At 39.1% G+C, this 26,375-nt stretch overlaps 1 protein-coding gene across 8 annotated transcripts in view; it reads right to left on the bottom strand.

Moving 5' to 3' along the window:
* Positions 1-26,375, bottom strand: part of SOX6 (SRY-box transcription factor 6) — a 528,984-nt gene that overhangs the window by 107,755 nt on the left and 394,854 nt on the right. For 6 of the 8 annotated variants that reach the window (XM_080912300.1, XM_080912306.1, XM_080912303.1 and 3 more), the window contains exon 8: positions 7,352-7,475. In XM_080912300.1, coding sequence (XP_080768426.1) covers positions 7,352-7,475 — 124 coding nt within the window. The remainder of the gene's footprint in view (positions 1-7,351; positions 7,476-26,375) is intronic. The other 2 variants (XM_080912305.1, XM_080912307.1) reach the window with 1 other exon arrangement.

Below are 26,375 nucleotides of genomic sequence, written 5' to 3'. Positions count from 1 at the left end.
ATAATATTTATCCCTTCAATTATTTGGTGGCTGCATCTTAGGCCCTTGACAAATCATCTGAAAACCATGGCATTTTCATGATGGAAATTAAGTGAGTGAATACAGATGAACAGATACAAACCATCTCCATAAGAAATCAACTGAGATGACAACTCAAAGCTCACATCTAACTACAGCTCATCTGTGACAGAACAGCTATACATAAGAAGACACAGGGAGTCAACCTCATTGTTCATAACACAGGTTGCTTTACACAGATGAGGACCTCAGCACTCACACTAAAAAGCACCATGAAAATGCTTTCATTCTAGACTTGTGGGTTCAAGTAACCAGTTTTCTTGTGTTGCTAACACAGTGCTGCTCTGGAATATTCTGGAAGACAGCAATGACTGGCTTTGTAAGATGTTGTTTGGATAAGGTCACATGCAAAATTACTTCTTAAACAAGAAAATTTAAAGTTCCTTAAGATCATACCCACTTAGACTATGTCCCAAGTGCATAAAATATCCATTCAGAGAACTTTCAGTCTGAATGTGGATGCCATCACTTTTGAAATGTGAGCCTTAGAAAACTTAATTAACACTAAAAATTTCAGCTTATTATTTTCATTTAATAAAATAGAATACCACTTATCTCCTCTTATATCTTAGAGTTGATATAAAAATTAATGAGATTGCTCACACACATGGGGTTATCTTGGCAAACAAATGGTTTGTAATAAAAGAAGCATCGGCTAACAACTGAAAGCATTATATGCCAGCCAATTACACAATTCAGAAGAAATAGAAAACACAAAAACTATGTAACTACTCAAGTGCAAATAGAAAATCTCAACAGGCCCATAACAAACAGAGAGATTGAGTTAGTAATCAAAACTTCCAACAAAGAAACGACTGCACTAGAAGGATTCCCCAGCAATCTGTCAAATGCTGAGCAAAGATGTACACCAATCCTTCACACACACTTCAAAATATAGGAAAGAGAAGTTTATCCTCTATTCTGTGGGGCCTCAAATACCTTGATGACAGATAAAGTATGTCATAGGAAAAGAAAACTGAAAATCAATATTCTTTATGAATGTAAACATAATCTCTTTAAGAAAACAAGCAAACTCCATCTAAAAAAATATTGAAAACAGTATTTGCCATAACAAGTAGGATTTATCCAAGAAATTATAAGGTGGTTTCATCTATGCAAATCAATGAAATGCATTACAATAATAGAGCAAGGGCACGTGGGCAAGTGGGGGAGTTCTATATGATAATCTCAAAATTATACAGAAAACATATTCAACCTTTCTATGATAACTCTATGAGTAAAAGAAAAACTCAGAACAACTAAGAGTTTATGATTCCCAGCTAAATCTGTATTAATGGCAAAAATAAGCTTTGCCTCTAATATCAGTAACAAGACAATTCACCGCTGTTTTTATGAAAGCTCCATCCCATACTACTAACACAAGAAAAATATGGAAAAATATCCAAACTGGTAAGAAAAGTTATTAAAAAGCTATTTTATAATACACACACACACACACACACACACACACAGAGAGAGAGAGAGAGAGAGAGAGAGAGAGAGAGAGAGAGAAAGAGAGAGAGAGAGAGAGAGAGAGAGAAACAGACAGACAGACAGACAGAGACATACATACTAGGATTAACACACAAAAGCTCGATTTAGTTATTTGTGCCAGGAATAAATATAAATAAACCAAAAGGAAATAAAGAAAGACCATTTATAATACAGCCTAAAAGAATTTAACACCTGGGTATAAATCTAACCAAAGAGATGGAAACAGTTACACCCTGGAACTATAAAACACTGTTGAAATAAATAATAAAGGCATAAAATTGCCTAAGTGTCCACCAACTTAAAAATGAGGGGGGAAATGTGGGATACACACAATGGAACTCTATTTCACCAACTGTGTCACCTGTGATGACATGCATGAAACTAGCGGACATTGTGTTAAGTGAAATAAACCAAGGCACAGAAGGACTAGTGTGGCCCATGCCTGTTCATATGTGCAAATTCAAGTCAGTTGATCCCATAGAAATCGAAAGTAGAATAGCAGTTGTCAGAGGTTCAGGGAGAAGGCATGAGGACACTCTGATCAATAGGTACCAAGATACAGATAGAAATGAGACCTGGCGTCCCACTACACTACATGATGATCACAGGTCATGGTAATAGAATGTTACATGTTTCAGACAGGAAGAAAAGATTTTAAGTGTCTTGGCATTTCTAAAAATATTACAAATGCTAGAGAAGACAGTCCTTGACTGAACATTGTAAAATCCATTCATGTATCAAAGCACACTGTGAGAGACAGCTTACATATATACAACTTTCATTTGGATATTCAGTGAATATTGTTTTAAAATCAATAATAAGTAAAGACAGAAATACATACAAGTGTCTGTATTGACAAGAAGACAACATAATTAAGATGTTAATACTATTCAGAAAAATATACTTATTCAAGGGAATCTCTGTTAGTCTTTTTTACAAAATGGAGAAAACAATTCTTAGGCTCATAAGGAACTATAAGGGTCCCTCAAAACTGCAATGATCTTTCCGAAAGTGAGTAAAGCAGAAGATTAGCACCTCAACCTTGACTACAACCCACTGTTGCCAACACAGTATGGCAATGACATAGGCTGGCCAGCCCGGCAGAACGAACAGCTCAGGGACAACCCACACGTACCTTTGATTTGTGTTTGAGGAGATTCCTCAACTATTAAAAGGAAGAGAATGGCCTTTTCAACAAATGGTGTAAAAAAACAACCAAAAAAAAAAAAAAAAAAAACCCGGATAGCCACTGGCAAAAGATACAGACATATGAAGACATATGATTTGTGTATCTTATGTAAGCCTTTCTCTTACATGGCAGCAGTGAAGTAAGCTCTGGGTACTACCACAGAACAAGCAACATCTGTAGGTCCAGGTACAAGCATGAATCCTGCTCTTAGAATATCTGAGGATTTCCTAATGTCATTGTTTCTAATAGCTGAGTAGTACTCCATTATGTAAATGTACTACATTTTCTGTATCCATTCCTCTATTGAGGGACATCTGGGTTCTTTCCAGTTTCCGGCTATTATAAATATGAATGCTATGAACATAGTGGGGAATGTGTCCTTATTACATGTTGGAGCATCTTTTGGGTATATGCCCAGGAGTGGTATAACTGGATCCTCAGGTAGTACTGTGTCAAATTTTCTGAAGAACTACCAGATTGATTTCTACTCAGCTATTAAAAACAATGACTTTGTGAAATTCGCAGGCAAATGGATAGATCTAGAGAATATTATCCTGAGTGAGGTAACTCAGTCACAAAAGAACACACATGGTATGTACTCACTGATAAATGGATATTATGTAAAGAGCTTGAAATATCCATGATACAAATCATGGACCACATAAGCTCAAGAGAAAGGAAGACAATAGAATGGATGCTTCACTCCTACTTAGAAGGGAGAACAAAATAATCAAAGGAAATAGAGGGTGGGAAGGACTTGGAAGGAAGAGAGGAAGGTGAGGGGAAAAAGAGGATCAGAATCAGGTAGGGAAGGAGATAGAGATGTACAGAGAGTCTGGAAATTAAACAGAGCTGTGTAGTCATGGGGGATGGGGACCTTGGGGTAGCAACCAGAAATCCCAAGATACCAGGAAAGCAAAAGCCTCTCGGGACCCCATGGGGCTGACATTGGCTGAAATACCCCACAAAGGGGAGGAAGAACCTTAGGCATAGCTTCCCAGTTGAGGGATGGGGCTACCCACCCAACTCCAAAATTTTAACCAGGAATTGTTCCTAACGGAAATACAGGGACAAAGAGGGGAGAAGAAACCGAAAGAAAAGCCATCTAGAGACTGGCCCACCTGGAGATCCATCCCACATGCAGACACCAAACCCAGACACTATTGTTGATGCCATGAAGTGCTTGCTGACAGGAGCCTGATAACAGCTGTCTCCTGAGAGGCTCTGCTGGATCCAGACCAATACAATTGTGGATGCTTGAAACCAACCATCAGACTGATCACAGGGAGCCCAATGGAGGAGTTAGGGAAAGGACTGAAGGAGCTGAAGGGGTCTTATCTGGCATCAACGGGAGAGAAGGCCCTTGGTCCTGTGAAAGCTTGATGCCCCAGTGTAGAGGAATGCTAGGGTGACAAGGCAAAAATGAGTGGGTGGGTGGGGAGCACCCTCATAGAATCAGGGTAAGGGGGAATGGGATAGGAGGTTTGCAGAGGGGAAATTGGGAAAGGGAATAACATCTGAAATGTAAATAAATAAAATATTCTTTAAAAAAAACAAAAACAAAAGAATAGCTGAGGAAAGTCCAGGGTACATGTCACACATGACAGTTTTACACTCCCAACTACATGTAACAGTGGTCAGCTGCCTCATCTCTGGAGTGCACAGGAGAGTAGACATGTGTTTATACTGCCTCTCTGACCACTGCATCTCAGTCTCACAATGTGAGCAGGCAGAACAGCTCATGTCTGGGGCTTGTGTTCAGGGCCCCAATGGATCCCTGTCTAGAAAGAATTCTCTAGTGAAAGAAGTAGAAGAATAAAGATGGAAGGACCAGAAGTTAGTAAAGCTACTTCTAGAGAAGCTCATCCAAGATGGCACCTGAAGTCCTATGCTGAATCCTGGCAGTGTCCTCCTCAGTTGCTTGGAGGTGTGAGATCTCCTGTGGTGTGCCCCATAGCTGGAATGCTACGATTTCCAGTGATACAGGTCAGATCACCTGGAGGGGAATGATGACTCATAGCCCTAAATATGTCTGTGACACTACTCTAACATAGGGTCCAAAATGGCCAACTTCAACAAGCAGTGAGGGCCACCCACAATGGTCCTTACTTCTGGCAGTCAGGACACCTGTTCAACCAGGTAAATCAGTTTACTTGGCTCACTAACACCAAATATGGATGTCCTGGGAAAAGTGAAGAAAGCAAAGAGAGAGGAGTTTATGTTCTATTTCCTAAAGACCAGAAAGGTACATGTTCCTCTTCTTACTTAGGAGGTCCAGGTATGAATGTGTGCCATTTCAGGCCTGTGTGTCTCTCTCCAAATATAATAGTTGCCCATGGACATCTCAAGTGAAATTATCCAGACTCAGTCCAATACTGCTCCCCCACTCCAAAGGGCTGCACTGTTTAGTTGCATAAATCTATAGTGTCTCTACTCATAGCTTAACTATGTATATTTTTAACCTATTGCAAACATAATTTTTATCTATAATAAAGCTCAGATTAGCAAAAGTACTAAAGGATTTAAAATTTAGATAAAATTATTTTGGTATATAAGTTTGGGCTTAATAGGAAATACCTTGAGAGAATAGTGTGTCTGTAATGGGGAATCTTCCTACAAATCCAGCCCTACTGTGCTGCTCTCAACAGGTTTAGCCAGCCTAACCAAACAAAGCATTGCTATCCAAGGACACAACATTAAAGTCACTAAATCCTGCACAAAGTAGTTCCTGTCCGTACCTGCTCACCTACATGGTACAACCTCATCAATACCTTTGCGGGGAGAAACAACTTTAATTCACTGAACACATAGCAATATCTACCCCCAGGAGAAATTAGGCAACATAATGATAAAAAAAAAAAAAAAAAAAAAAAAAAAAAAAAAAAAAAAAAAAAAACCTACAGTAGCAAAAACCAAGGCCTGTGTGTGGTTTTCAGCTGGAGAGAGAATTAGTGGGAAGAATACTAAATCAACAAATAGTATCTGTACCGTTTACTGAAAGGTTCCCAAGACTGGGTCAGATGAGTGAGGAGTATCACTGAATGCTGGTGGCAGCTCAGGAGCAAAATGAAACAATTGGCTTAGTTTGAGTCATGTTCACAATGGAGCTGCCTTAAAGAACGAGGTCAGAATGAGAACACCAATCAGCATATGGTCTCTAACCCCGAACTCAAAGGCCAACTCTACAGAGAGGGGGTGACTTCCAGAAACCTCATAGAAACAGATCCAGGACCCCAGCTCTACCTCAGAGTTTAGAATGTTTGCATAGATTTACCAGTGAAGAAAAAAATGATATAAAAAGTTTTATAAAGCCAGAACTTTCCAATGTCATTGTGACTGCCACTACTTCTGATTCAGAATAGTTTCTTTCTCTTTTGAAACAAGAATGTTCACCCTTGACTCATTTGTGTCGGAAGACTTTTTCATCAGCCCTCAGAGAGCTCCATCCTTAGAATCAGTATCCCCTGGATCATCTGAGTCTCCCCCAGACTCCTTCTCCCACAGGGAACTGAATTCCCTACCAAACACAAAGAGGCATGGTCAGAGCAGTTTTAAGTCAAAGTTTGCTTCTGGGCCGTTTCATCAGTTTCTTTAGAATCTCAGTGAGGTGGTTCATGTCTGTGGATTAAGCATATTAAAATGCCTTTGTTCCTGTTCTAAGCCACATAGACAAAGAAACTGCTGCCCTCAGATTGGCTGTCTCCTGACTAGGTGGTTCATATAATCAGGCTAATATGTTAAAAAGAACTTGACACAGGAATTATTAATGAGCAGAACAAGGTCACTATCTCTGAGCTAGGGTCACAAAGGACGCACAAACGAAATTGAGGTTGGCTTCTGTGTACTTGGCTATTTTCTTACATTGGATTCCTTTGGCAACCTATCTTTAAACATTTAAAGCCATGTTTACAAGGAGGCTCTGAAAGAGCTTCAAACCATTATGCCCCTAATTGAATTCCCCAGGAGTCCAGTAAACTCAGATGAAAAACGAAAAATCATAACATTTGCTAAATCATCTCAAAGCATATTTCACTACAAGGTTAGATGACCTGCTTTTTTTTTTTTTTTTTTTGAGTTCAAGGATGAATGAAAAATATTACTGAATGCCTCATTATTTAGACCAAATAAAAAAGAACTTTACCTGTCAGTGGTGAAATAATTAAATCAGCAGTTTTAACTTTTTTCTCAAAGAAAAATTTCTAAAACAAAACAAAACTCAACAGAACCCCACCGAACCCAACAGCAGCATTTTCTACTGTATGTGACCAGTTTCCCAGGGTGAAAGGTCAAGGTGGGACAAAGACCTGTGGACAACTGAAGATGGTTAACAGTAATGGAGTGAGAGAGAGGGATGAGAACCACGTGGGACTTCATATATGAGTTCAGAACAAACTCTAATGAGAGAAAAGTAAAAGTTCTAGAGACCGATTAGTTATGACAGTGGCCTCAGTTCTGGTCTTACTTTGAAATAGGCTTTTATGGTGTTTTTATCCATAGCTCCCTTCTCTGTGCCTGTGTTTGTTGTGACTACTAAGCAAAAACATGTGGGCCCGAGCATTTCCAAAAACTGTACGGCGGCTCTCCACTTACCTGGCTTGTATGTTATTCCAGGGGGGAAGAGGAATCCCTGCTGGGCAGCAGCAGCTGCTGCCAAGGTCCGCTGGTCATGTGGAAAAATTGGGATCATGAGCGGAGGCATGTGCCCCTGAACCTGCTAAACAGAAGAGAGCCTGTGGTCAGACAGGGAGCAGATGTTACCAAGAAGCATTTGTCTTCCACGGCTGGAGCTCTGCTGCCCACACAGCCACCCACCTCAACCCTCTCCCCAGAGCTGAAGCTGAGAACACTCAGGCAAACTCCAACTAACGCATCTCCTCAGATGCCGTGGGCACACCAGTGCCACCGTCTCCCCACCTGACCACGTCCCTGCTTTCACACCAAGGTGGTCTGGCCTTCTTGACCTGTTTTTTTTTTTTTTTTTTTTCCTCCTTCTGTGTAGAATGGAAGAACAGGAAGACTGAAGGCTCTGCTTTTCTCTCCCCTTGTGATGAGAAGTTCTGCCCTTTCCCTGCACTGCTTTCTAAGCTTCGTTGTGAAGACAGTATTTAGTATCCTTGGCCAGAAAGTAATGTCTAATTGTTATATATTCCAGAAGCTGTGTGTCTCCCTCGTCCAGGAGCCTCTTCCGAAGCCTCACTGCATTACATTAAACACATAGCGCTTCAGATTTAAGGCTACTATATCTTGGCGCCCAATTAAACTAATATCCTTTGCCATACACACCTCGATGTAACATATAAATTGCTTGTCAGCTTTATGCACTGCCATGTAGCTCAGTAATTATGGAGTTGTATCCACTGAGCAACCCATAATAAATCCTACTATATCAGATTTCATTTGACCTCAATAAACGTATCAAAGACCACAAAAATGCAAAGGAGAAAAATATTCACTCTACATCAGTATTTGTACTCCATATAAAGGAAATCAAGCTATGACAGAATCATGCTCCTGAAAATCACATTTTAATTTCCGACCTCCCTTCTTTACTCTAGCAAGCTACCCTGGTTCCAGCAAAGCAGAGCAGGGAGGCTTTGTCCGGGCTTTTAAGGCATGATTCCATAGGCTGAGCTCATTTAAAGGTCAGAACAGAGATGTGTCAGAAGGCACAGTTTTTGGTTTAGACAGATCTATGGCTTTCAATGGCACAAAATGACTCCACTATATACTTAACTAGAAATGAAGATAGAAAATTTTCCAGCAACTTTACAAACTCCAAATGCTTCCTCTGTCTAAATTCCTAAATCTCTGCTTTAGACAAAATTCCATATAGGAGCTGATGCCCCTGTCTAAACGGTAGCAGCTTACTCTCTCCTGTCCCTTCACAGCCAGGGATATTGTGCAAATGCTTCTGTGTGGGTCTGAGAGGTTTCGTTTGCCAACAGCCTTTCTCGGGGGAATGCCCTAAGATGTGGGTTAATAAAGGGCAAGCAAAAAATAAACACTTTACAGTATTTTTCTGAATTCATTTCTCAGGAAAATCAACTTATAATAAAAAGGTCTTTGTGCAATTACTACCTTGCCAGTGGGGCGTGAAGGAAACTAGCTTTGAGCAGCTATTTTTCTGTTTTAGCTGAGGTAAGCCCAAGCTTTGTACATGAGAGAACAAACTTTGGGTGGTTAAATTGGAGCCGAGACTTTAATGCCCGTGCCTCACCTTTAGCCTGGGGGAAAAGTACCAGGTTTGCTGTTGGACCCCAGTTTGCTGTGACCCTGTACAAATGTAAGATGCCCACGATGACAATGGCAAGTTCCATACCAGAAAACAAAATGCAGTGTCCTTATGACTGACCACTGCTCATCAAAGGACATCCCTTCATGTCCCTACAGAAATGTGGTCCTAGCATGGGCCTAGAGCACTACATAATGCCTTACCCTAAAGAGGATGCAACAAGGAAAAGTGTGGAGTCTGCATGTTGTTTACTCCCCCCACCCCCGTGTGTGTTGTGCATGTGTGTCTTTCTTTCTTCCTTTCTTTCCTTCCTTCCTTCACCTAACAATGAAATAAGTTACTACTGTGTGTTAGGGATTTGAGTAGCAGCTGAAGAAATCACTACTATTCAGCTTAAGAGAGAGGAAGGATAACGCATTGTGCTATCTAAAAATGATGCTACTGAAACTGAACAGTTATAGAAACAGAGTAAGTCTCAAGAGAAAAGGCTTTTAGGGAAGCTTTGTACAAAGATGAATTTTCTGGTATGCTTACCCAATAGTGGCTCTGAGGTGGAACAGTACCTGCTCTTTTCCTCAAAGTGCTGTATACTTGTACATAAAGTGTGTGTGTGTGTGTGTGTGTGTGTGTGTGTGTGTGTGTGTGTGTATGTGTGTGTGTGTGTATGTGTGTGTGTATGTGTGTGTGTGTGTGTGTGTGTGTGTGTGTGTGTGTGAACAGACATATACAAAACATATGGAACCATTCCAACTTTGTGATTCTATGATTACTAAAAAGCTGTCATAAAAAGACAATGTCGACAGAGAACCACAAATGGAGCATCTACACCATCCTATCTCCTCAAGCTCAGGAGCCACCACAGAAGAGGGAACAGAAAGAGTCTAAGAGGTAGAGGTCAGAAAGAATGGGAGAAAAACAGTATCTTCAGGATGTGACAGGATCGCTGTACTCATGAACTCACGGTAGCTAGGGCTGCTGTACAAGATGAAGCCAGTCAACATTCTAGCATGGAGGGGAGTTAGTTCATGAGCCTCTACCTCTAACAGCGGAGCTATGAACAGCTGAGGGCTTCTGAGGTACAGAGAGTCATCTTTTTAAGAATGTGACCCCATGTAGGTTTACCATACTCTGGTTGATGGTTCCACGGCTAGGAGAATATGAACATTGAAATTGTATTAAATGGGTCTTTAAAAAGTAATGGGGTATATGGAGGCTGGAGAGGCAGCTCAGCAGGTAAGAGAACTTGCTTCTCTTGTGGAGGACAAGACTTAGTTTCTAGAACCCAAATTATGGCTTGTAATAACAATCTGTTACCAGAATTCCAGGGAGAACCCATGCCTTCTTCTAGCTTTAATGGGCACCAGGCATGCACAAGGTGCATATACATATGTTCAGGCAAAATGTTCATATAAAAAATAAAAGAAAATGAATTATCTTTTAAAATAAAAAGGGAAAGAAGACATGAAGAGGATGTAGAGAGGTAGGGATAAAAAACAGCAAGGGCGAACATGACAAAAACTGTGTTGGAAGAATTAACAAAAACACTTTTAAAAGAACATAGTGTGACTGTAGTAATTTCTTTCATGTATTTACTGAGAACTGGCAGAAACTCTGTGAGTGAACAAGCCCAAGTCTCTGTCCCCTGCACTCGCTAAGCCATGTGCTCTTCAGAAACTTAACTCTTCCAGCCCTGTCTGTCAACACTTGCAAACACTGACTAGGTACCACAACAGTCACTGTGAGGATAGGAGAATCAAGGCCAAGCCTGAGCACATTCTCTAACCAACAATTGTATTACATTGTAGTCAACATTAGCTCTTTGTTTTGTTTAGTTTTGTTGTTTGGTAACAGAAAAATATCAAATTATGGTTTAGCAGAAGACAGTAGATCTTATCCATAACTCTACTTCAAGAAGAAAGACGTGAGCTAACTGGATCATTCGGCGGAGACAGTAGAAGTTTGTCATGCATTCAGCACACACTGTGCTTCACCTGTGTGAAGTGACAATTTTGTACTTTTGGCTTCTTTAAAAAACATAGAAATATAAAGATATGCTTTTGTTTTAATCTCAGGCATGGGAAACGGGATTGCTTCAGATTGTCTGCAGCAGCTGACTATGATTTGCCTCGTGCTCTAGCAGAGGCATAGTTTTGCCAGCTTCATATAGTTTCTGAGATTGTGTGATATTTGAAATTCTGGGCATTTTCAGAGTGTATATAAACACTAGGACCCTAAGGGGCATGGTAGGTTGTTGGTAGTTGTTGGTCATGGTTTGTTAAGTAGTCATATGCAAAGAAGAAACAAGAAGAAATTAGGCAAACTGATGGCAAAGATCAAACTTGCCCCAAGGAACTTAATGAGAAGAAAGTAGTCTAAGGATAATATTGCCCTGTTTTCTGACCATTGACTTTATTCAGGAATCTCTTTCTTCTTTATCCTTTTTTTTTCTCTCCCTTATCTAGTTTTAGGGTGGGGGAAAAGGATGGAAGAAAGAAGAACCCTTGAAGAAGCAAAGATAAGCTACACCTGTGTAATTCAGTACCAAGTTTCTAGAAAAACATGAAAGGGGAGAAGTGGAATTAATTACAAGGAGATGTAGTGATAACTACGATCCAGGAGGCTGTTTCAGTCAAGAGGTCGGGATGGGCCAGCTTAAGAGCAGCAGTGCTACCAGAGTCAGGACTGGAACTCAGAGAAGATCTAGGCTGGCGAGTGTCAAAGCACAGGTCTGGTGAACAGCATCAGCAGCAAGTGTCAAGACATAGATCTGGCCAACAGCATCAGCAGCAATTTTACAGAGCAAATTCTTCAGGTCCATAGCACGTCTTCTGAGTCAGATGGTCTGAGTTGAGGTACAATGATTCAAATATTTAAACCAACATTTCAGCGAGAGAGAGTGGTGGTGATGCTTTGATGTACATCCACACCAAGTATTTCTTAAAATGGACAAGGCTCTGCCCTACCCTTTTGAACTTGGAATCTGGAGGTGAAGCTGGAGCATGGGCATTTCTGAGCAGCTCCCAAGAAATGCTGGTACTGCTGGTCAGGGACCATTCCTTGAGAATCTCCACTATAGTCTGATTCTTAAATTGTACACACAAGGAAATAGACTAACAGAGATTATACAAGATACAAGGCTAGGGTTACACAGCCTCTGACAGCTGGACCTAGAGTTCAGAACTGCCAATAACTCCATGCAGTTGTTTGTTATTACATGGCGATTTTAGTAGCAGTGAAAAGAGAGACTAGTTTTAGCCAGGGAACCTGGAAGCCTCCAGCTGGTAGTAATTCTGAATGTCAGGGCCATACTCTTAGAGACAATTCTAGAGTTGTGATAATGGGAGCACTGTTGAATTTCAAATGGTTTCCTCCTTTCTCTCATTGTTACCTAGAACTTATTGATCTTGATGTTTACTGTCAGTAATTCCAATCACTGATTACAACATATTCATTAGCTATAATTGTTTAGCTCCAAGCAATAAAATTGCCTTTAGTATCTTATTCCAATTGATGGATATCAAATCCCTTTTGTGCATGTGAGCAAAGAGCTCTACTACCAAGCTAGATCCCCAGTACTTTGTCCTTCATTTATTATGAATAAAGCAACAATGTAGTGAAGCAAAGTGCCCTATTAAAGCCAGGATAGGCAGCCACTGTTTAAAATGTAGGCTGAGTGCAGACAGGACATTTCCTTTTTGAGATTTAAAGAAGTAGTGATGATGGCCAATATCTCCCATCATTTCCTTTGCACCTCCCATTGAAAAAGTGATGTGTTTACTCTCTCATATATTCCTTACAAGCTCTTGAGGAACTCAATGTTTTCTTTCTCACTCAATGGGGAAGCCAAAGCTGGGCGACACTAAAATAACTTGATAAAGTAGCTTCATCAAATAAAAATGTAGCATGTCTAGGATCCAAGGTCAGATCAAGATCAAATTTGTACTTGTGAGAATTAAGCTTCTACTACAAGTTGCCATGCTATATTAAGTATAAAGTCAGGTTTTACAAAGCAGATCTAAATGTCTTTAGGAATGTCGTTCTGTGAGGCAGTTGATTTCCACTCAGTTGTAGTAAACAATACAGTGAGATCATAGGCAGCTTTTATTCAGTGTCCTTTAATGGGAAGATGCTAGAACTTACACTATAATAGCACAAAGGAATTGCCATTCATATCCCCACAACTTACTTAGAGCTGCTCAGTGTGCTGAAAATATCTTAAAAAATTAGCAAGGTTAATAAAGCCCACTGATACTTCTATCACTTCTACAGTCTTCTCACCCACCAGCAGGCTCTCCCTGTTCTCACTAACAGACTGTTGGATGAACATGGGAATGAAAGGAAAAGCAAACAGTAAAGATTGAGAAAGAGGGCTTGGCGGCTACAGAAGAAGCACAGGGCAGACAAAGTATTTTCCTCTCCTGCGGCTTGAACTAAGGTAACCACCCTGAGCGCCAGTAAAAGGGGCAGATGAAGCATTGTGAAGACACAAAGTTTTATGTGTTCTGAAAAAATGTGATCCTGACTTCTGTCCTATTCACCCATTTGGTGGTGTGCTACAAAGGGTAGTCACCTGGAAGAAGGCAGCTTTCCAAAGTATTTTACTAAAAACTAAAAGCAATCAAATTCCCCAGACTCCATCAAAGAGTGACCAGTCTCTACATGTCTTATCATGTGGATATCAAGATTTTAGACAGCATCTTTCTTTCTAGAAATTGTAACTTTCCTTGTATATATTGAGATATTTTTAATTATTCTATAGATAAAGAGAAAGAAATGACTTTATGGATGTAGAGAATAAAGCTTGATGTGGCCAAAATAAATCTCAGCATGAAAACATCATTATTTTTACTGCTTTGGAAAAAAACCGCTAATTGGCAGGGTATCTAGTGAGTTAACGAGAAAGAAGGATCTCATCTCACATCTAGCTTAGTGCATGCTGGAAGGAACAAATGACTCTCAAGCACAACTGTGTCCTTGTCCTATACTTCTGCAACCCCTGACCGACACATTTCCCCTTTTAAAGAGAGTAAGGACCACATTCTCCATCATACAGGCTGTATGCCTAGAAATTTTAATTGGTCGGGTGTTCATCATTCAGGAAGGAAGACAGCAGCAGATGCGTGTGAAACACTTGGGCCTGCTCCCTTCCAAATTTGTGAAATAGCATTGCTGTGTCAAGACTCATGCCTTTGTTTTCCCTGTGCTAAGTTGTTGACGATGCCATTTCTTGCCATCTGCCCCCAAGCTTCATTAAAGATACATGAATGGGCTAAGTCTCGCCTGATAGCTTGTGAGGGACAGGTGCTATTGTTTTTCCCTGAAGACTTGCACTAAAGATCTGACTCAGAATACTTGAGAAAGAGCATCTGTAGCAGTCAGTCAGAGCAACTTGGCAGAGACCTGGCTGTGTGCTAATATGCAAACAGAGTGACACTCAGGGGGCCTCATTTTCTCTTTCATGAAGAGGGTTCCACTTCTTTTTAGTGATATGCAATAAGTATTTGTATTGAAAAATCATGTACATATTAATGTCTGTGATTGAGTTAAAGACTGGACAAGTCAGTTTTTTTTAAATAATTTATTTCTAGATAGTAATTCCTGGTATGGTTTAATTGGAGAAAGTCTTTTGAAATGTTGGAAAGAAAATCTACATGTATGTACACCATGATGGGAAGAAAGAGGAAGATTTGGGGGAGAGACAACAGAGACAGAGAAACAGAGGTAGAACTAGCACACAGACAGACACACAGACAGACAGTTTCCCTAATTGCCACATATGTCATTGCTGAGGATAGCTGTGTCACCTATATTATTACCACAATAAAAAGTAGCATCTAGTAGAATGAAAAAAGGAACAAGAAGCTTATATGAAGAGCTTTATAGTGAAGATAGCAGTTCCCTCTCTGCCAAACAGTGCATATCAAACTATATTACTGGAGCAGTTCATTTTGAGGGATTACAAAGGAAAAGGCCTTGTTTGGTAGTGTATTCTTCCCTCAGTAGAAACATTTTCACTGGCAAATATTCTATGTGACACCAGACAAGTCGATTCTGTTCTTTCTTAGGAAGTCACAGAGTCCATTTGGTTCACAACAGCACTATCTACTAAGCTCTTCAGTCCACATGCCATGTCTTTCTAGGTACATTCAAAACCCCTGAGTGGCCAGTGCCATTTATATTTTCATCTTCCCCACTACTCTCAACAAAGAGATAAGAACATAGTGAACACTGTGTAATGACTGACCAGTCAGTGGCTCAAAACAAGAGCAGGAATTCCCACATTGCGGTAACAGTGTGCTCACACCTGCAAAGGGTAGGAAAACGTCAAAGCACATCTGAGATAACCTTGTCTGCATTCACTTGCCATACCCATCAAATCTCTAGCTGACTGTAGTTCAAATGTACTCAAGGGGGAATTCTGGCAGAAACAGGTTTGGAATACACATCTCCTAGAGAATTTGTACACAGAATCCCACCAAGAGTTAATGAATATACACTGGGTAGACACTGCAGTCCATCCACAAAAGGATGTTTGGTTCCTGTTTGCTGTTGGGAGCAGAGTGGTATTTTATCATCCCATTCCTTTTGGGTCTTTCTCCTTTTCCTCTCTTTTCATCTATTATCTCTCCCCTTTGTTCTCCTTTTCTCAGCTTTCTTGGGTGCCAGTAGGATAATAAACAAGATAGTTTGTGGTCGTTGTTCATTTTTTTTAATAATTTAAAAATTATAATATAAAATTTTATAAATATAGTTATGAAATTTTGATATAATTCAGTGTCCCCCTCTGAGAATTTTCCAAATTCTTACTAATTAGCCAAGAAGATTCCCCGCCCAAAGTTAAAAAAAACTAACTAAATATATTATAGTTTAAAAGTGTCCTTTACAAAACCCAAATTTTGACTTCAGTCATCTACTACTTCTGCAATCAAATTAACAAAGAGTTAACTTTGCATTGCATGGACACCCTTTGTCCTATTTGCCCTCTGTTGCTGTGATAAGTGCCACGACAGAAAGGAGTTGGGAGGAATGAGCTTATTTGGCTTACTCATCCCAAGCACAGTCCCTCAATGAGAAATAGTAGGACAAGAGCTCAAGCAGGAACCTGGAGACAGGAACCGAGGCAGAGATCATGGAGGAATGCTGCATACTGGCTTGATTCTCATAGCTTATTCAACCTGTTTTCTTATACCATCCATGACCACCTGGTGCCCAGGGATGGTATCACTCATAGTGAGGTGTGTCCTCCATCAGACTTACCTACACAGCAATCTAATAAGCTAAGCAGCACACTATTCTATACATTACACATCAGCAAGAAGTTAATCTAAGAGAGCAGCCACAACACTTATTTCTCTTTACTAATCAGATTGTTACATAGTGAAATATTTGAAATATTTACAGGAGAAATAAAAGAAACACAGCTTGTCCTCAACTTCTTGTTGCCCCCACACTATTACCACAAGGGAATGAAGCAGACAAAATCAAATCAATTTGCTCAATTGTCCTTAAGACAGCCATCCAAACCCACTCCCCAACCCAGCTCTCTTTGCTTTCTTCCTTGATTATTCAGAAGAGAAGGAGTCTTTGGGAGGAAGAGCACAGCAGCTGTCAGTCAATGGGCACTAGTCCTACAGCACTTTTCCAGATAGACCCCAAAGAGCAAGCCAATCCTGATGAAGACACTTATCCTTCTTAACACCCCTTCATTTTCACTGTATACTGTATACTCTAACCCCAGTAGCATTTTAAGTGGGCTGACATCTTATTAACCTACCAGATCCAAATAATGAAGATTATTACTTTAATTCTGATTTGTCTATATATGTTCTAAGTATGAAAATTTTCAAAGAAAAGAAAATGGATTTGACACTAACAGACTTACTTTCTACAATCTCTTACTTACTTGTCCCTTATTTTTTATTCCATGAGAGGCAGAGCTTGGCACATAGCCACCTCAGATACTCTTGGGAGGCACATTACTTCCTAAGGAAGAACATAGTGCCTACCTTAATCCAGCTCTTTAGAAAACATGTTTGTGTCTCTATCACCGCATGGCTGGAGATACAAAGTGTCTATGGCCTCACTTCATTATAAAGTACTATTTAGTTAGTCTTCACTATACCCTAATATAAGTCTTCCTGTCTATCAGATTGCTTTGAAATAACGTCAACCAAGCAAGAAAGAATATGCTTAAGGAGAAGAACAAATTATGGCCAAAAAAATTCCATTAGGTATTGCTCCATAATCTTTCCATGGTGTGTACACCAGAAAAGAGACAAGAATATTTATGAGGACATAAGTCAAATGATTTTCTGAAAAAGATGATAAATGTTAATTAAATGTGCTTAAGTTTCTTTACTATGTTTTAAGAAACTCTCACCAGGAGGGAGATAGAATATCCTGGCCATAAAGAAATTAATAAAACATGTTATGCAAAAGTAAAATTTATGATTTATTTGGAATTAGATATCTACCACCTTTTCAATCCATACAAATGCATAATCTTGTCAATTAAATATTATTGTTAAGGTCTAGTAGTATGTTAAAATCACTTTAAAGTGCGACTAAGGAAAATTCATGTGTGTTTATTACTCCTCAAGGGTCTATTAGTGGGCATTTTATTCAGATCCGTGCTGTAAAATCTGCATAAAGTCAGCATATTGTTATCCCCATGTGTGCATTTGTTTGGTTAAAGCAGAACAGCAAATCTCAATTTTTGCAACTTCTGGAAAAGTCAAGAGAACTAAAACAGTCTTAATTTTAATCAGATACAAACAGTTATCACTACAGAAGTGAAGAGTTGACTATTATGCAAATAGTCACAGTTAGTGGTCACCAGGCCATCACAGAAGACCGAGCTAGTCAATTACTTTGGTTATTTCCAAAGACTAGTGAAGATGAATGTCCTATGCTAGCCTGTCTTCTGTCCGGAGAAGTAGGAAGCATTTTAGAGACTGATGATTGTTGTTCTTAAGTGGAAACCTCATTAAATACACAATGATCAGAGTGTTTTGCCAAGATGAAAATTATTTCTTTTTCATTTTGTGCGAACACCATCTAAATATATTCCCATTTGTAAAGAATGTGGTGTTCCAGTCTCTAGCAGCCACATCCAGATATAAACCTTTCATAAACTTTTGACCTATAATGAAGGCAAACTGAGTTTGACTCCTGAACTGTTTTATAGAAGCATATTCTGCTCGCAATGACCACAGTTCAATTATTAAATTCTTCACCTAGAAATGCAGGTTTATATTTGAAACTGAAGGTCTTATTAAAGTTTTGTTCAAGCACCTTAAATGCAGGAGCATTGTGTTTACCAGGCTCAGTAAGATGCCTTGCACAGACTATGTGCTCAAAAAATTGTGACAGATGTATCCAGAGCTTGTATTTGACTCAAAAGCTAAGCCAAGGCACTACTGAAGACTTTTATCTGCTTGATTAAGTCAACGTCCCCACATCTGCAGCCTTATATGAAGGTAAGCAAAAGAGAAACTTCCAGACACAGCTCACGCTAGTACACCTGAGTTTGGCTATGCCAGAATAACTTCCAGGTTTGCTATTTAGTAAGAAAAAATTAAAATTGATTCATTTATCAAGATTTTTTTCTAATTTAATCAGTTGAAATTACTCTTTACTATAATTTATAGATGATGCTAAGAGCCTTCACCAAGTGCATCATTCTTGCCTAAAAGGATGAAATGTTTTCAACAGAACCAGAAATATAATATTCTAAAGTAATGATTAAAAAACCATTTGTTATGCCATCTTGGGCTGGTTATAGAATATATATTCTAGAGGAAAATTTAAGCTTCAGCTAACACAGAGAACAGAAGCTGTTTCTTCTCTAGCAATGCCTGAGGAAGACGCTGTGCAGGATGTAAAGAGAACATGAGATTTCCATGTTGTCAATGGATGGTGTGCAGACAGTCTTAGGAGATGTCAGTGGGAAGCCACTCTGCACACTGTGTGCGGCTGGAGGGCAAGCCGGTGAGAGTCAGAGTGGTACTAAGGACAGACATAAACAGTAACTGTCACCACAACCCTGCTGGCCTTCAAATTTGTCATCTACTATACACACCAAGCTTAGAACAAAAACTCATTCACTATGATGTCATCCTGGAACATCATGTACACCCCTACTGTACTTTTAGCATGTATGTCACATATATGCATACATTCATAGCACAGAAATATGCACAATATACACACAAAGAATACTCAGACAATACACATCATATATACACAAAAAGCCACATTCACAAAACACATACTAAACATACATCATATACATACACACAAATGCACACATATATACATATATTATATGCATATATTCATATAATACAACAAACTTAAAAACACACTGTATATATACATACCCCACACATTTCCACACAATAGACACAGAATAATCCACATACTATACATACTCAAAAAAAATCACACAACATTCTTTTATACACCATGCACACATCCACATACAACATAAACATGTTCACACACATACTGCACATAAATACATACAATAAACTCTCATACATCACAGATACTCACACACAACACACAAATCTTTATACTCACACACACTTACACCATACACATGCTCATTCATGCACATAACACATACATAAAGCATGCAGAGAACATACTTTCATATACCATATACACAGATGCATACACACAAATTACACGTACACATATGCATTCTCATACAACATATATAAACTCATACACACAATCCTACATCTGCTACTCAAGTTTGGTGAACAAGTCAGTCATTGGGTCAGCAGGAAGATGGTATTAAAGGCAGGAAGAACAGTGGATGTTCAGATGCTTCTCTACTAGCAAGAGAGGACAAGATAGTGGGAAAATATGCACTGAAGTGAGCTGAAAGGAGAGTGACTCCAAGCAGTGACTCAGCGGGCGTTAAGGCAGCAATAATGTCAGGGAGAGGCTGTGAGGCCAGAATACAGTTAGGAGAGAGGGGAAAGAAAAGGCTAGAAAGTCATAGGTACATCAGATTGTCTAGGGTAGTGAAGAGCTCAGGAAGAAAGTTGGCTTTTTCTTCCCCTGAGAGTGAGGCACAGTCCCTGGGAGGGCTTGAAGAAAGAGTAGTGGCTTGAGATCTAATTAAGATTATCACAGTGCAAAATGAAATGGAGACCCATTTAGAAACTGTCTCAGTGGTCCAGAACCAGGGGTGATGTGGGCCTATTTCACTCTTTTGTAACTTCTCTGTTCAAGCGGAAGGAAACATATGGCAGACATCACAATAGGCTGTGGGGGAGTATCTCCAAAGGCACAAGAAGGAGTGTGATGTTGGCTGAGCCATGGTCTCCTACGGTGGTCTCCTGAGAAGCCATGGTGCTATTTTTGGAGATAAAGGTCCACCCCTTTGAACCCAGCTTCTTCTTCATGCTGCAGCTGAGGTGAGCAGATCTTCCAACTAGATGGAACCTGCTGAGCCACAGGAACTTTCTCCTACTTTACCAAAAGGAGAAAGTTACTGACTTCTAAATACAAATTCTCAATTCAATTTCTATGTAGAAATTAATATTCAAAACACTTAAAAGTAACTACCTTTTTTTATTGGAAAATGTCAGTAATAAAGATCCCAATGACAGAATTTAGTAGATGTGAACTGGCTCAAATATTGGTTGAATAAAACTTTTTTACTTTTTTTTGGTAATAAGGTTAATGTCATATTTGTTAATAAAAACAGGTTCTATAGTATAAAATCTATATATAGTATAGTATATAATCTGTATAGTATAGTATAGTATAAAATTAGATGTAACAGTCATTCACCTCTCGTGGCACCCTGCTAATACAATGACCAGTCTATAGTCTTGTTTTGTGCAGATTAGTACTAACTCAACACAATCAATAGCTCAACAATATACTCACAACTAAAAAAACTGAACCCAATGGAGAGGAGAAATGGAAAGAGGTTGGTAAGCCACTAGTATAAAGAAAAAACAGAGCTCACATTGGCAACTGAAACTACTGACTCTTTAGCATGATTATTTGAGCCAAGACCTCTTACTAAGAACTTGTCTAGATGGGGTGAAAACATATGAAGGTGCTTGGGAGAAAGGGGTATGGTGATTGCCACAGCACAAGGCTTGTGCATAATAAGACTCTGTCTAAAGAAGAAAAAAAAAGAACAAAACAAGCCAAATGTGGCACATGCCTATAATTCCCATAGCTCTGAGGCAGAAACAGGATAGCCTACAAGTCTAAGGCCAACTCAATTTACACAGCAAGTTCTAAGGCAGCCAGGGCTACACAAAAGACTTCATTTCTAGAAAAGAAAACAGTGAGGGGGTGAGAGAGAGAAGAAAAGAGAGAAAGAGAAGGAGAGAGAAAGAAGGAAAGGGAGTAAAAGGAGAGAAAAGAAAGAAAGGAGAGAAAGAGAGAGGGAGAATGAGAGGAAAAGGGAGAGACAGAGAGAAAGAGGGAGAGAAAGAGGGAGAGGGAAAGAGAGAGAGAGAAAGAAAGAGAAAGAGAAAGATGGATTTTAAGATTTCCTTCATTCTGTATTTTGATGAATTAGTTTTTGGTTTTGTTTTTGTTGTTGTTCTTTTGTTTTGTTTTGCTTTTTTACTTAGGCACAAAGTTGCATTCCCTTTGATGACAATTCTTAATGAAAACTTCATGCACATCATAGACTTAGAAATATGCTCATATAAAGTCGTCTCTAAACTTCTGGACCATTAAAAGAACTTTGCTGCACAGGTTTGTCCTAATCATGAGATGTTAAGGGACTAGATGGCTAAGTGCAGCAGGAACACTAAGGACAAGAGCAGGAGAAAGCAAAGATGCCTTCTTGCAGGGAGTGGCGTCCACAGCTGCAGTCTGCCTCCACTGCTGCAGACTGTTCCCCGCTTCTGCAAAAGGAGGCTCCGAAGCTCTGCCCCTTTGGAAAGCAGTGATAACAAAAATAAAATAGCCATGAAAACTTTAATACATGAAAAAATGTATGTGAGAAATATGCACCTCTGTGTCTACTTGTCTCTGCCTTGGCTCTTTTTCTTCTGTCTATTTTGTGCTAACACAGGAGTGGCAGAGGTTTGCATGGAGTCAAGGGAGGGAAAATTGTAGTCAGAAAATACTGTATGAAAAAACTTTTTCAACAAAAGAATGCAAAAAATGTTCATACATATATTTTTTTTCTTTTGTGTAGATATGCGTGTGTTCATGTGCATGTACAAACGTGGGATAGTTTGCATGCATGTAGAAGTCAGAAATCAAACATCAGACGTCTTCCTGTGCCACTCTGCACATATCTTTTGAGACAAGTTCTCTGAGCAAACCCGGAGATCACTAATTTGGCAAGACTGGCTGACTAGCAAGCACCCACAGATCCACCTACCTCTGCACACAAGTCCCCCCCCCCCCGCAAAGCCCAGAGTTAGGGTAATGCATGAGCAATACCTGGCTTTTTAGGTGGATGCTGGGAATCTGAACACAGGTTCTTATGCTTTGAGACCCATATGTTCATTTTTCAGGAAATACTTTAAATTGAAATTCCAGGTGACTATTGAAAAGTTGGGTATTTAGATTGTTAAACTAGCCCGCATAAATACAAGGGCTGCTCTATTAGTGCCCCAACATTAGCTACGACTGGCACAGAAGGTGGTGTTTATCATTCCGTATAACCATTTAGAGAGAGGCTATTTCCAAATCAAGTCTATCAGTTAATACAAGTCATTATAAGCCATATAAATTTCTATAGGTACAAAAGTGAGACAGAGAACTTTGCTCTGTTACTGTACTCAACACAAAAACTGGAGAAGTAGTGGGCAGTAACTAAAGGCAAATTGTTGAAAACTGGAATCCCGGAGAAGCTCACACAGACACGCCCACATGGCTGTTACAGAGCTGATGTAATGCAATGGCCCAGTAGATCAATCCTCAGATTTACGTTTTTGACTTTGGATGGTTTGGGTTACAACGTGAACTCCTAAATATCTAGCTGTCAGTTTGTGAGCACACACTGACCAGAGTCTTATTATCAAGTCCACGGATTATTTGGAATCATGATCAAAGCCAAGGGTAATTGTTTTATAAATGTACATTAAAATTTTCCCAAGTCAATAACACAAAGCCTGGCTTTCATTCTCTGTAGTCTTTTAAATTTAAGTTTAAAATATAAGCCCTTGTTGGGTTCTTCAATGCCACACTATGGTTGCAGTTTCCATGGTAGAATAAGGGTTGAATGTGCATGGAAATTATCAGCCAATAACAATAGGTCTTTGTCCAGCTGTGACTACTTCCCTCCTCTACAACCAGTCCTTATCTGGCTCAGGAAATGCCTGTTTTAACTGACAGGTAGGAGATTAAATCTACAGCTGCTGCAGCACAATCTCAGCTCTGTTAGATGGGCTTTCATTGGAAAGCACCGCAAACACGTAATTTGTTTATGTTGTACCAGCAATCTCTGACAAAGCAGACCGTCTAGCTGAGACAAATGTGGTTAAACCCATTTATTGTATTATTTCTGCTACACAGAACAAGCTCTTAAAACGCAGGAACTAGACAAGGAGCAAGGCTCTCGCTGTCTAAAGAAATCAAGAATAGAGACTCCTTGTTACACTGGCCTTTTACGCGGAAGGCACAGTCTCCCCTGAAAAGCGTTGATTCTGGTTTCTCTTTTAAGTGGGCGGCTCGATTACATTTCTGCTTTCAGTTTCTGAGTTTCTTTTGTTCCCTACTAGCATAAACATGAGTGAAATCCTGGATCCAAACATCTTTAAATTCAAGAACATGATGAATATTTACAGCAAGTGCTGTGGCACCTCCTCCAAAAATATCCATAATGATAAGTGCTGTTGACAAATGTTTATTACAAATTCTGATCGTGTTATATGATGTCTTTATTTCATTTAATGAAAAAGATAACTTTGTAACTTGCAAAGGCCACAAATAGCATTTCCTTCAAGTAGTCATGCAAATAGATATGTAGCTATGAAAAACCTTCGAGGAGAATCCTAACAGGGGGACAGAGGACAGGAAAGGGTGCTGCCCTCATCTCATTATGACCTCACTGCTCTGTACTGAAAGTGACTCGGAACTAGAATTAGAATGAATCCCAACTAGAAATAAAAAATAATTTCACTTTCCTAACTTAAAGTCTCTTCTTCATATTTACACTTTTATATATAAGGTCTACTTACTCAGCTCTATCTAGTACTCAGAATATGATTATGCACAAACTGTAACATTAGTAACAGCTACAGTTTAAACTTTACATATACATACATGTGTGTGTCCAAAGAGTGATAATCAGTGTGACTAGACAGCAGATGGTATGTAATTCAATTTTTAAAAGAGGAAAGCAGATGCTATAATTCAAACCTGCCTGAAGAACTAGGAAGACGGGTGTGGTAGACAGAAGGATAGGATGGTACCCGAAGCAGTCGAGGGCCTCACACTCTAATATTTCATTATGCTTTAGAGCGGCACTCCATTTGCCTTAATCATCACCATAGAACAGGAGAGTGAAGGAGAATCTTCCAAGTTAAAATGCTTGAAAACCTGAGTTAGTCTTAAAATACAGTAGGTATGCAATGAACTCGCTGAATCCACAGGGTCTCCCTCAAACAGTATGGATAATGAGGGGAATCTATAACAGACATAAACAAACCCAGAAAGATGTCTAGACCCCGCATCATTACGTATGATATATGCTCAAGATAGATGGGCAGACATTTGAATGTTCAAGTTCAAACTTGGCTTCTATTAGACTGATTCAGTCACAGCATGGGGTTATTTTAATAAACAAACCTCAATGTAAGAAAATATTGGAGACTCAAATCATGTATTATGCCACGACTAGTTAAAGGTGTGGTGTTCTAATGTCTTGTAGTCCTTGAAGCTTTCTTACAACAGACTATAAATAATAATAAAGGAAATTCATAGCACATAAAACGTACAGAAGTCTTAAAACTCTTGTCTTCCATGTTCAGAACAGCAGATGCAATTCCAGAATTTCAATACATGCACAGGAAGGAATTTGTATCTCCCATTAAAATTAGAAATGGCTTTCACCATGTGGGCATTGGTTTTCATTTTCCATTATTAAAGTTGTGGAATACACACCCACATAAAACATGTAATGGTAATTATTTATCTTACTTCAATAAGTTCCTTGCCAGGCTGACGGGCATAGTTTGCATACATACAATACAAAAATAATCAGTAGAATCACACAGTCTTAGAAAGCTAGAAGTGTTTTTAAAAAACTGTTTTCAGTATAGTCATCTTAAATAAAAAGAGGGTAAGATCCAGAGACCTTGTATGTCAAAGACTCAAAATCTAGGTCAAAACCCAAACTGAAGGCCAGGTCATTTCCATTGTTACTCATAACATTAGAAAATGTAATTTTTAGGGATGAAAAACAATTATAATCCAGTGATTCTCACACAGACAAGGTAGAGTTCCTGTGCTTTTTCGAAACTGTGTTTGCCCCCACCTGCTTTCATGGTGCCAATGGCCACATATAACCAAGACCAGAAGGATGTGAGGATGCTTTGACTTGTTCATGGCATTACCATGTAAAGAACATACATGTTATTAAATCTCCCAAAATCTAATTTCAGGGACTTAAATTTCCATTTAAAGCTTCTTTTCGTCTTTTAACATAGAACCTAAACATATGCCCCCTCACCTCCAAACTTTTCTCTGAGTTCTTTAACAAAGTCTGAACAAGGAAAAAGAATGAAGACAAACTTCACTTTACCTAAATGGAAATTTGCCAACATGGCTACCAGGCTACACTGAAAATTACCTTTCTTCCTTTCTCCGCCCCCACCAATCTTTATGCCTGCAACATATATTCATATAGTCATACAATATCATTTTATAAAATACATGAAACCATTACTTCTAAGAGCAGAATGATAAATTTGACCTTCAAATTTCTCACAATATGCAAAGTTTTCAAAAATTGTTTAGTAAAATATAAACTGGGGAGATGGAGATATAAATTCAAGGTGTACACTTGAAATTAATTTTTAAAAGCCTACACAATAGCAGCTGAGTAGAATATAATATAGAAAAAGATCAACATATTATACCTAAGTAGGAGCTATTTGGAGAATGTAAGGTTGGTTTAGCATTTGAAAACCAATCAATGTAATTTATTATAATAAAACTAAAACAATGATTATGTTAATAATAGAGAAATTTTTAAATAAAAATCTGCTTGTGTCTATTTTAAAAATAGCTTTCAACAAACTCAACTAGAAGGGAAGTTCCCCACAATCATCAAGGTTATTTGAGAAAGCAGCAGTTGCTGAGAATAAATAAAATTCACACAGTGTGGAAAATCTGTAGAAAACACAATCATGACCATAGAAAACTTGAAGAAATTAA

The sequence above is a fragment of the Micromys minutus genome (assembly GCF_963924665.1).
Source record: "Micromys minutus genome assembly, chromosome: 2".
NCBI lineage: Eukaryota > Metazoa > Chordata > Mammalia > Rodentia > Muridae > Micromys > Micromys minutus.
The sequence above is the reverse complement of the archived record's forward strand: the minus strand, read 5'-3'. Positions and strand labels throughout refer to the sequence as shown.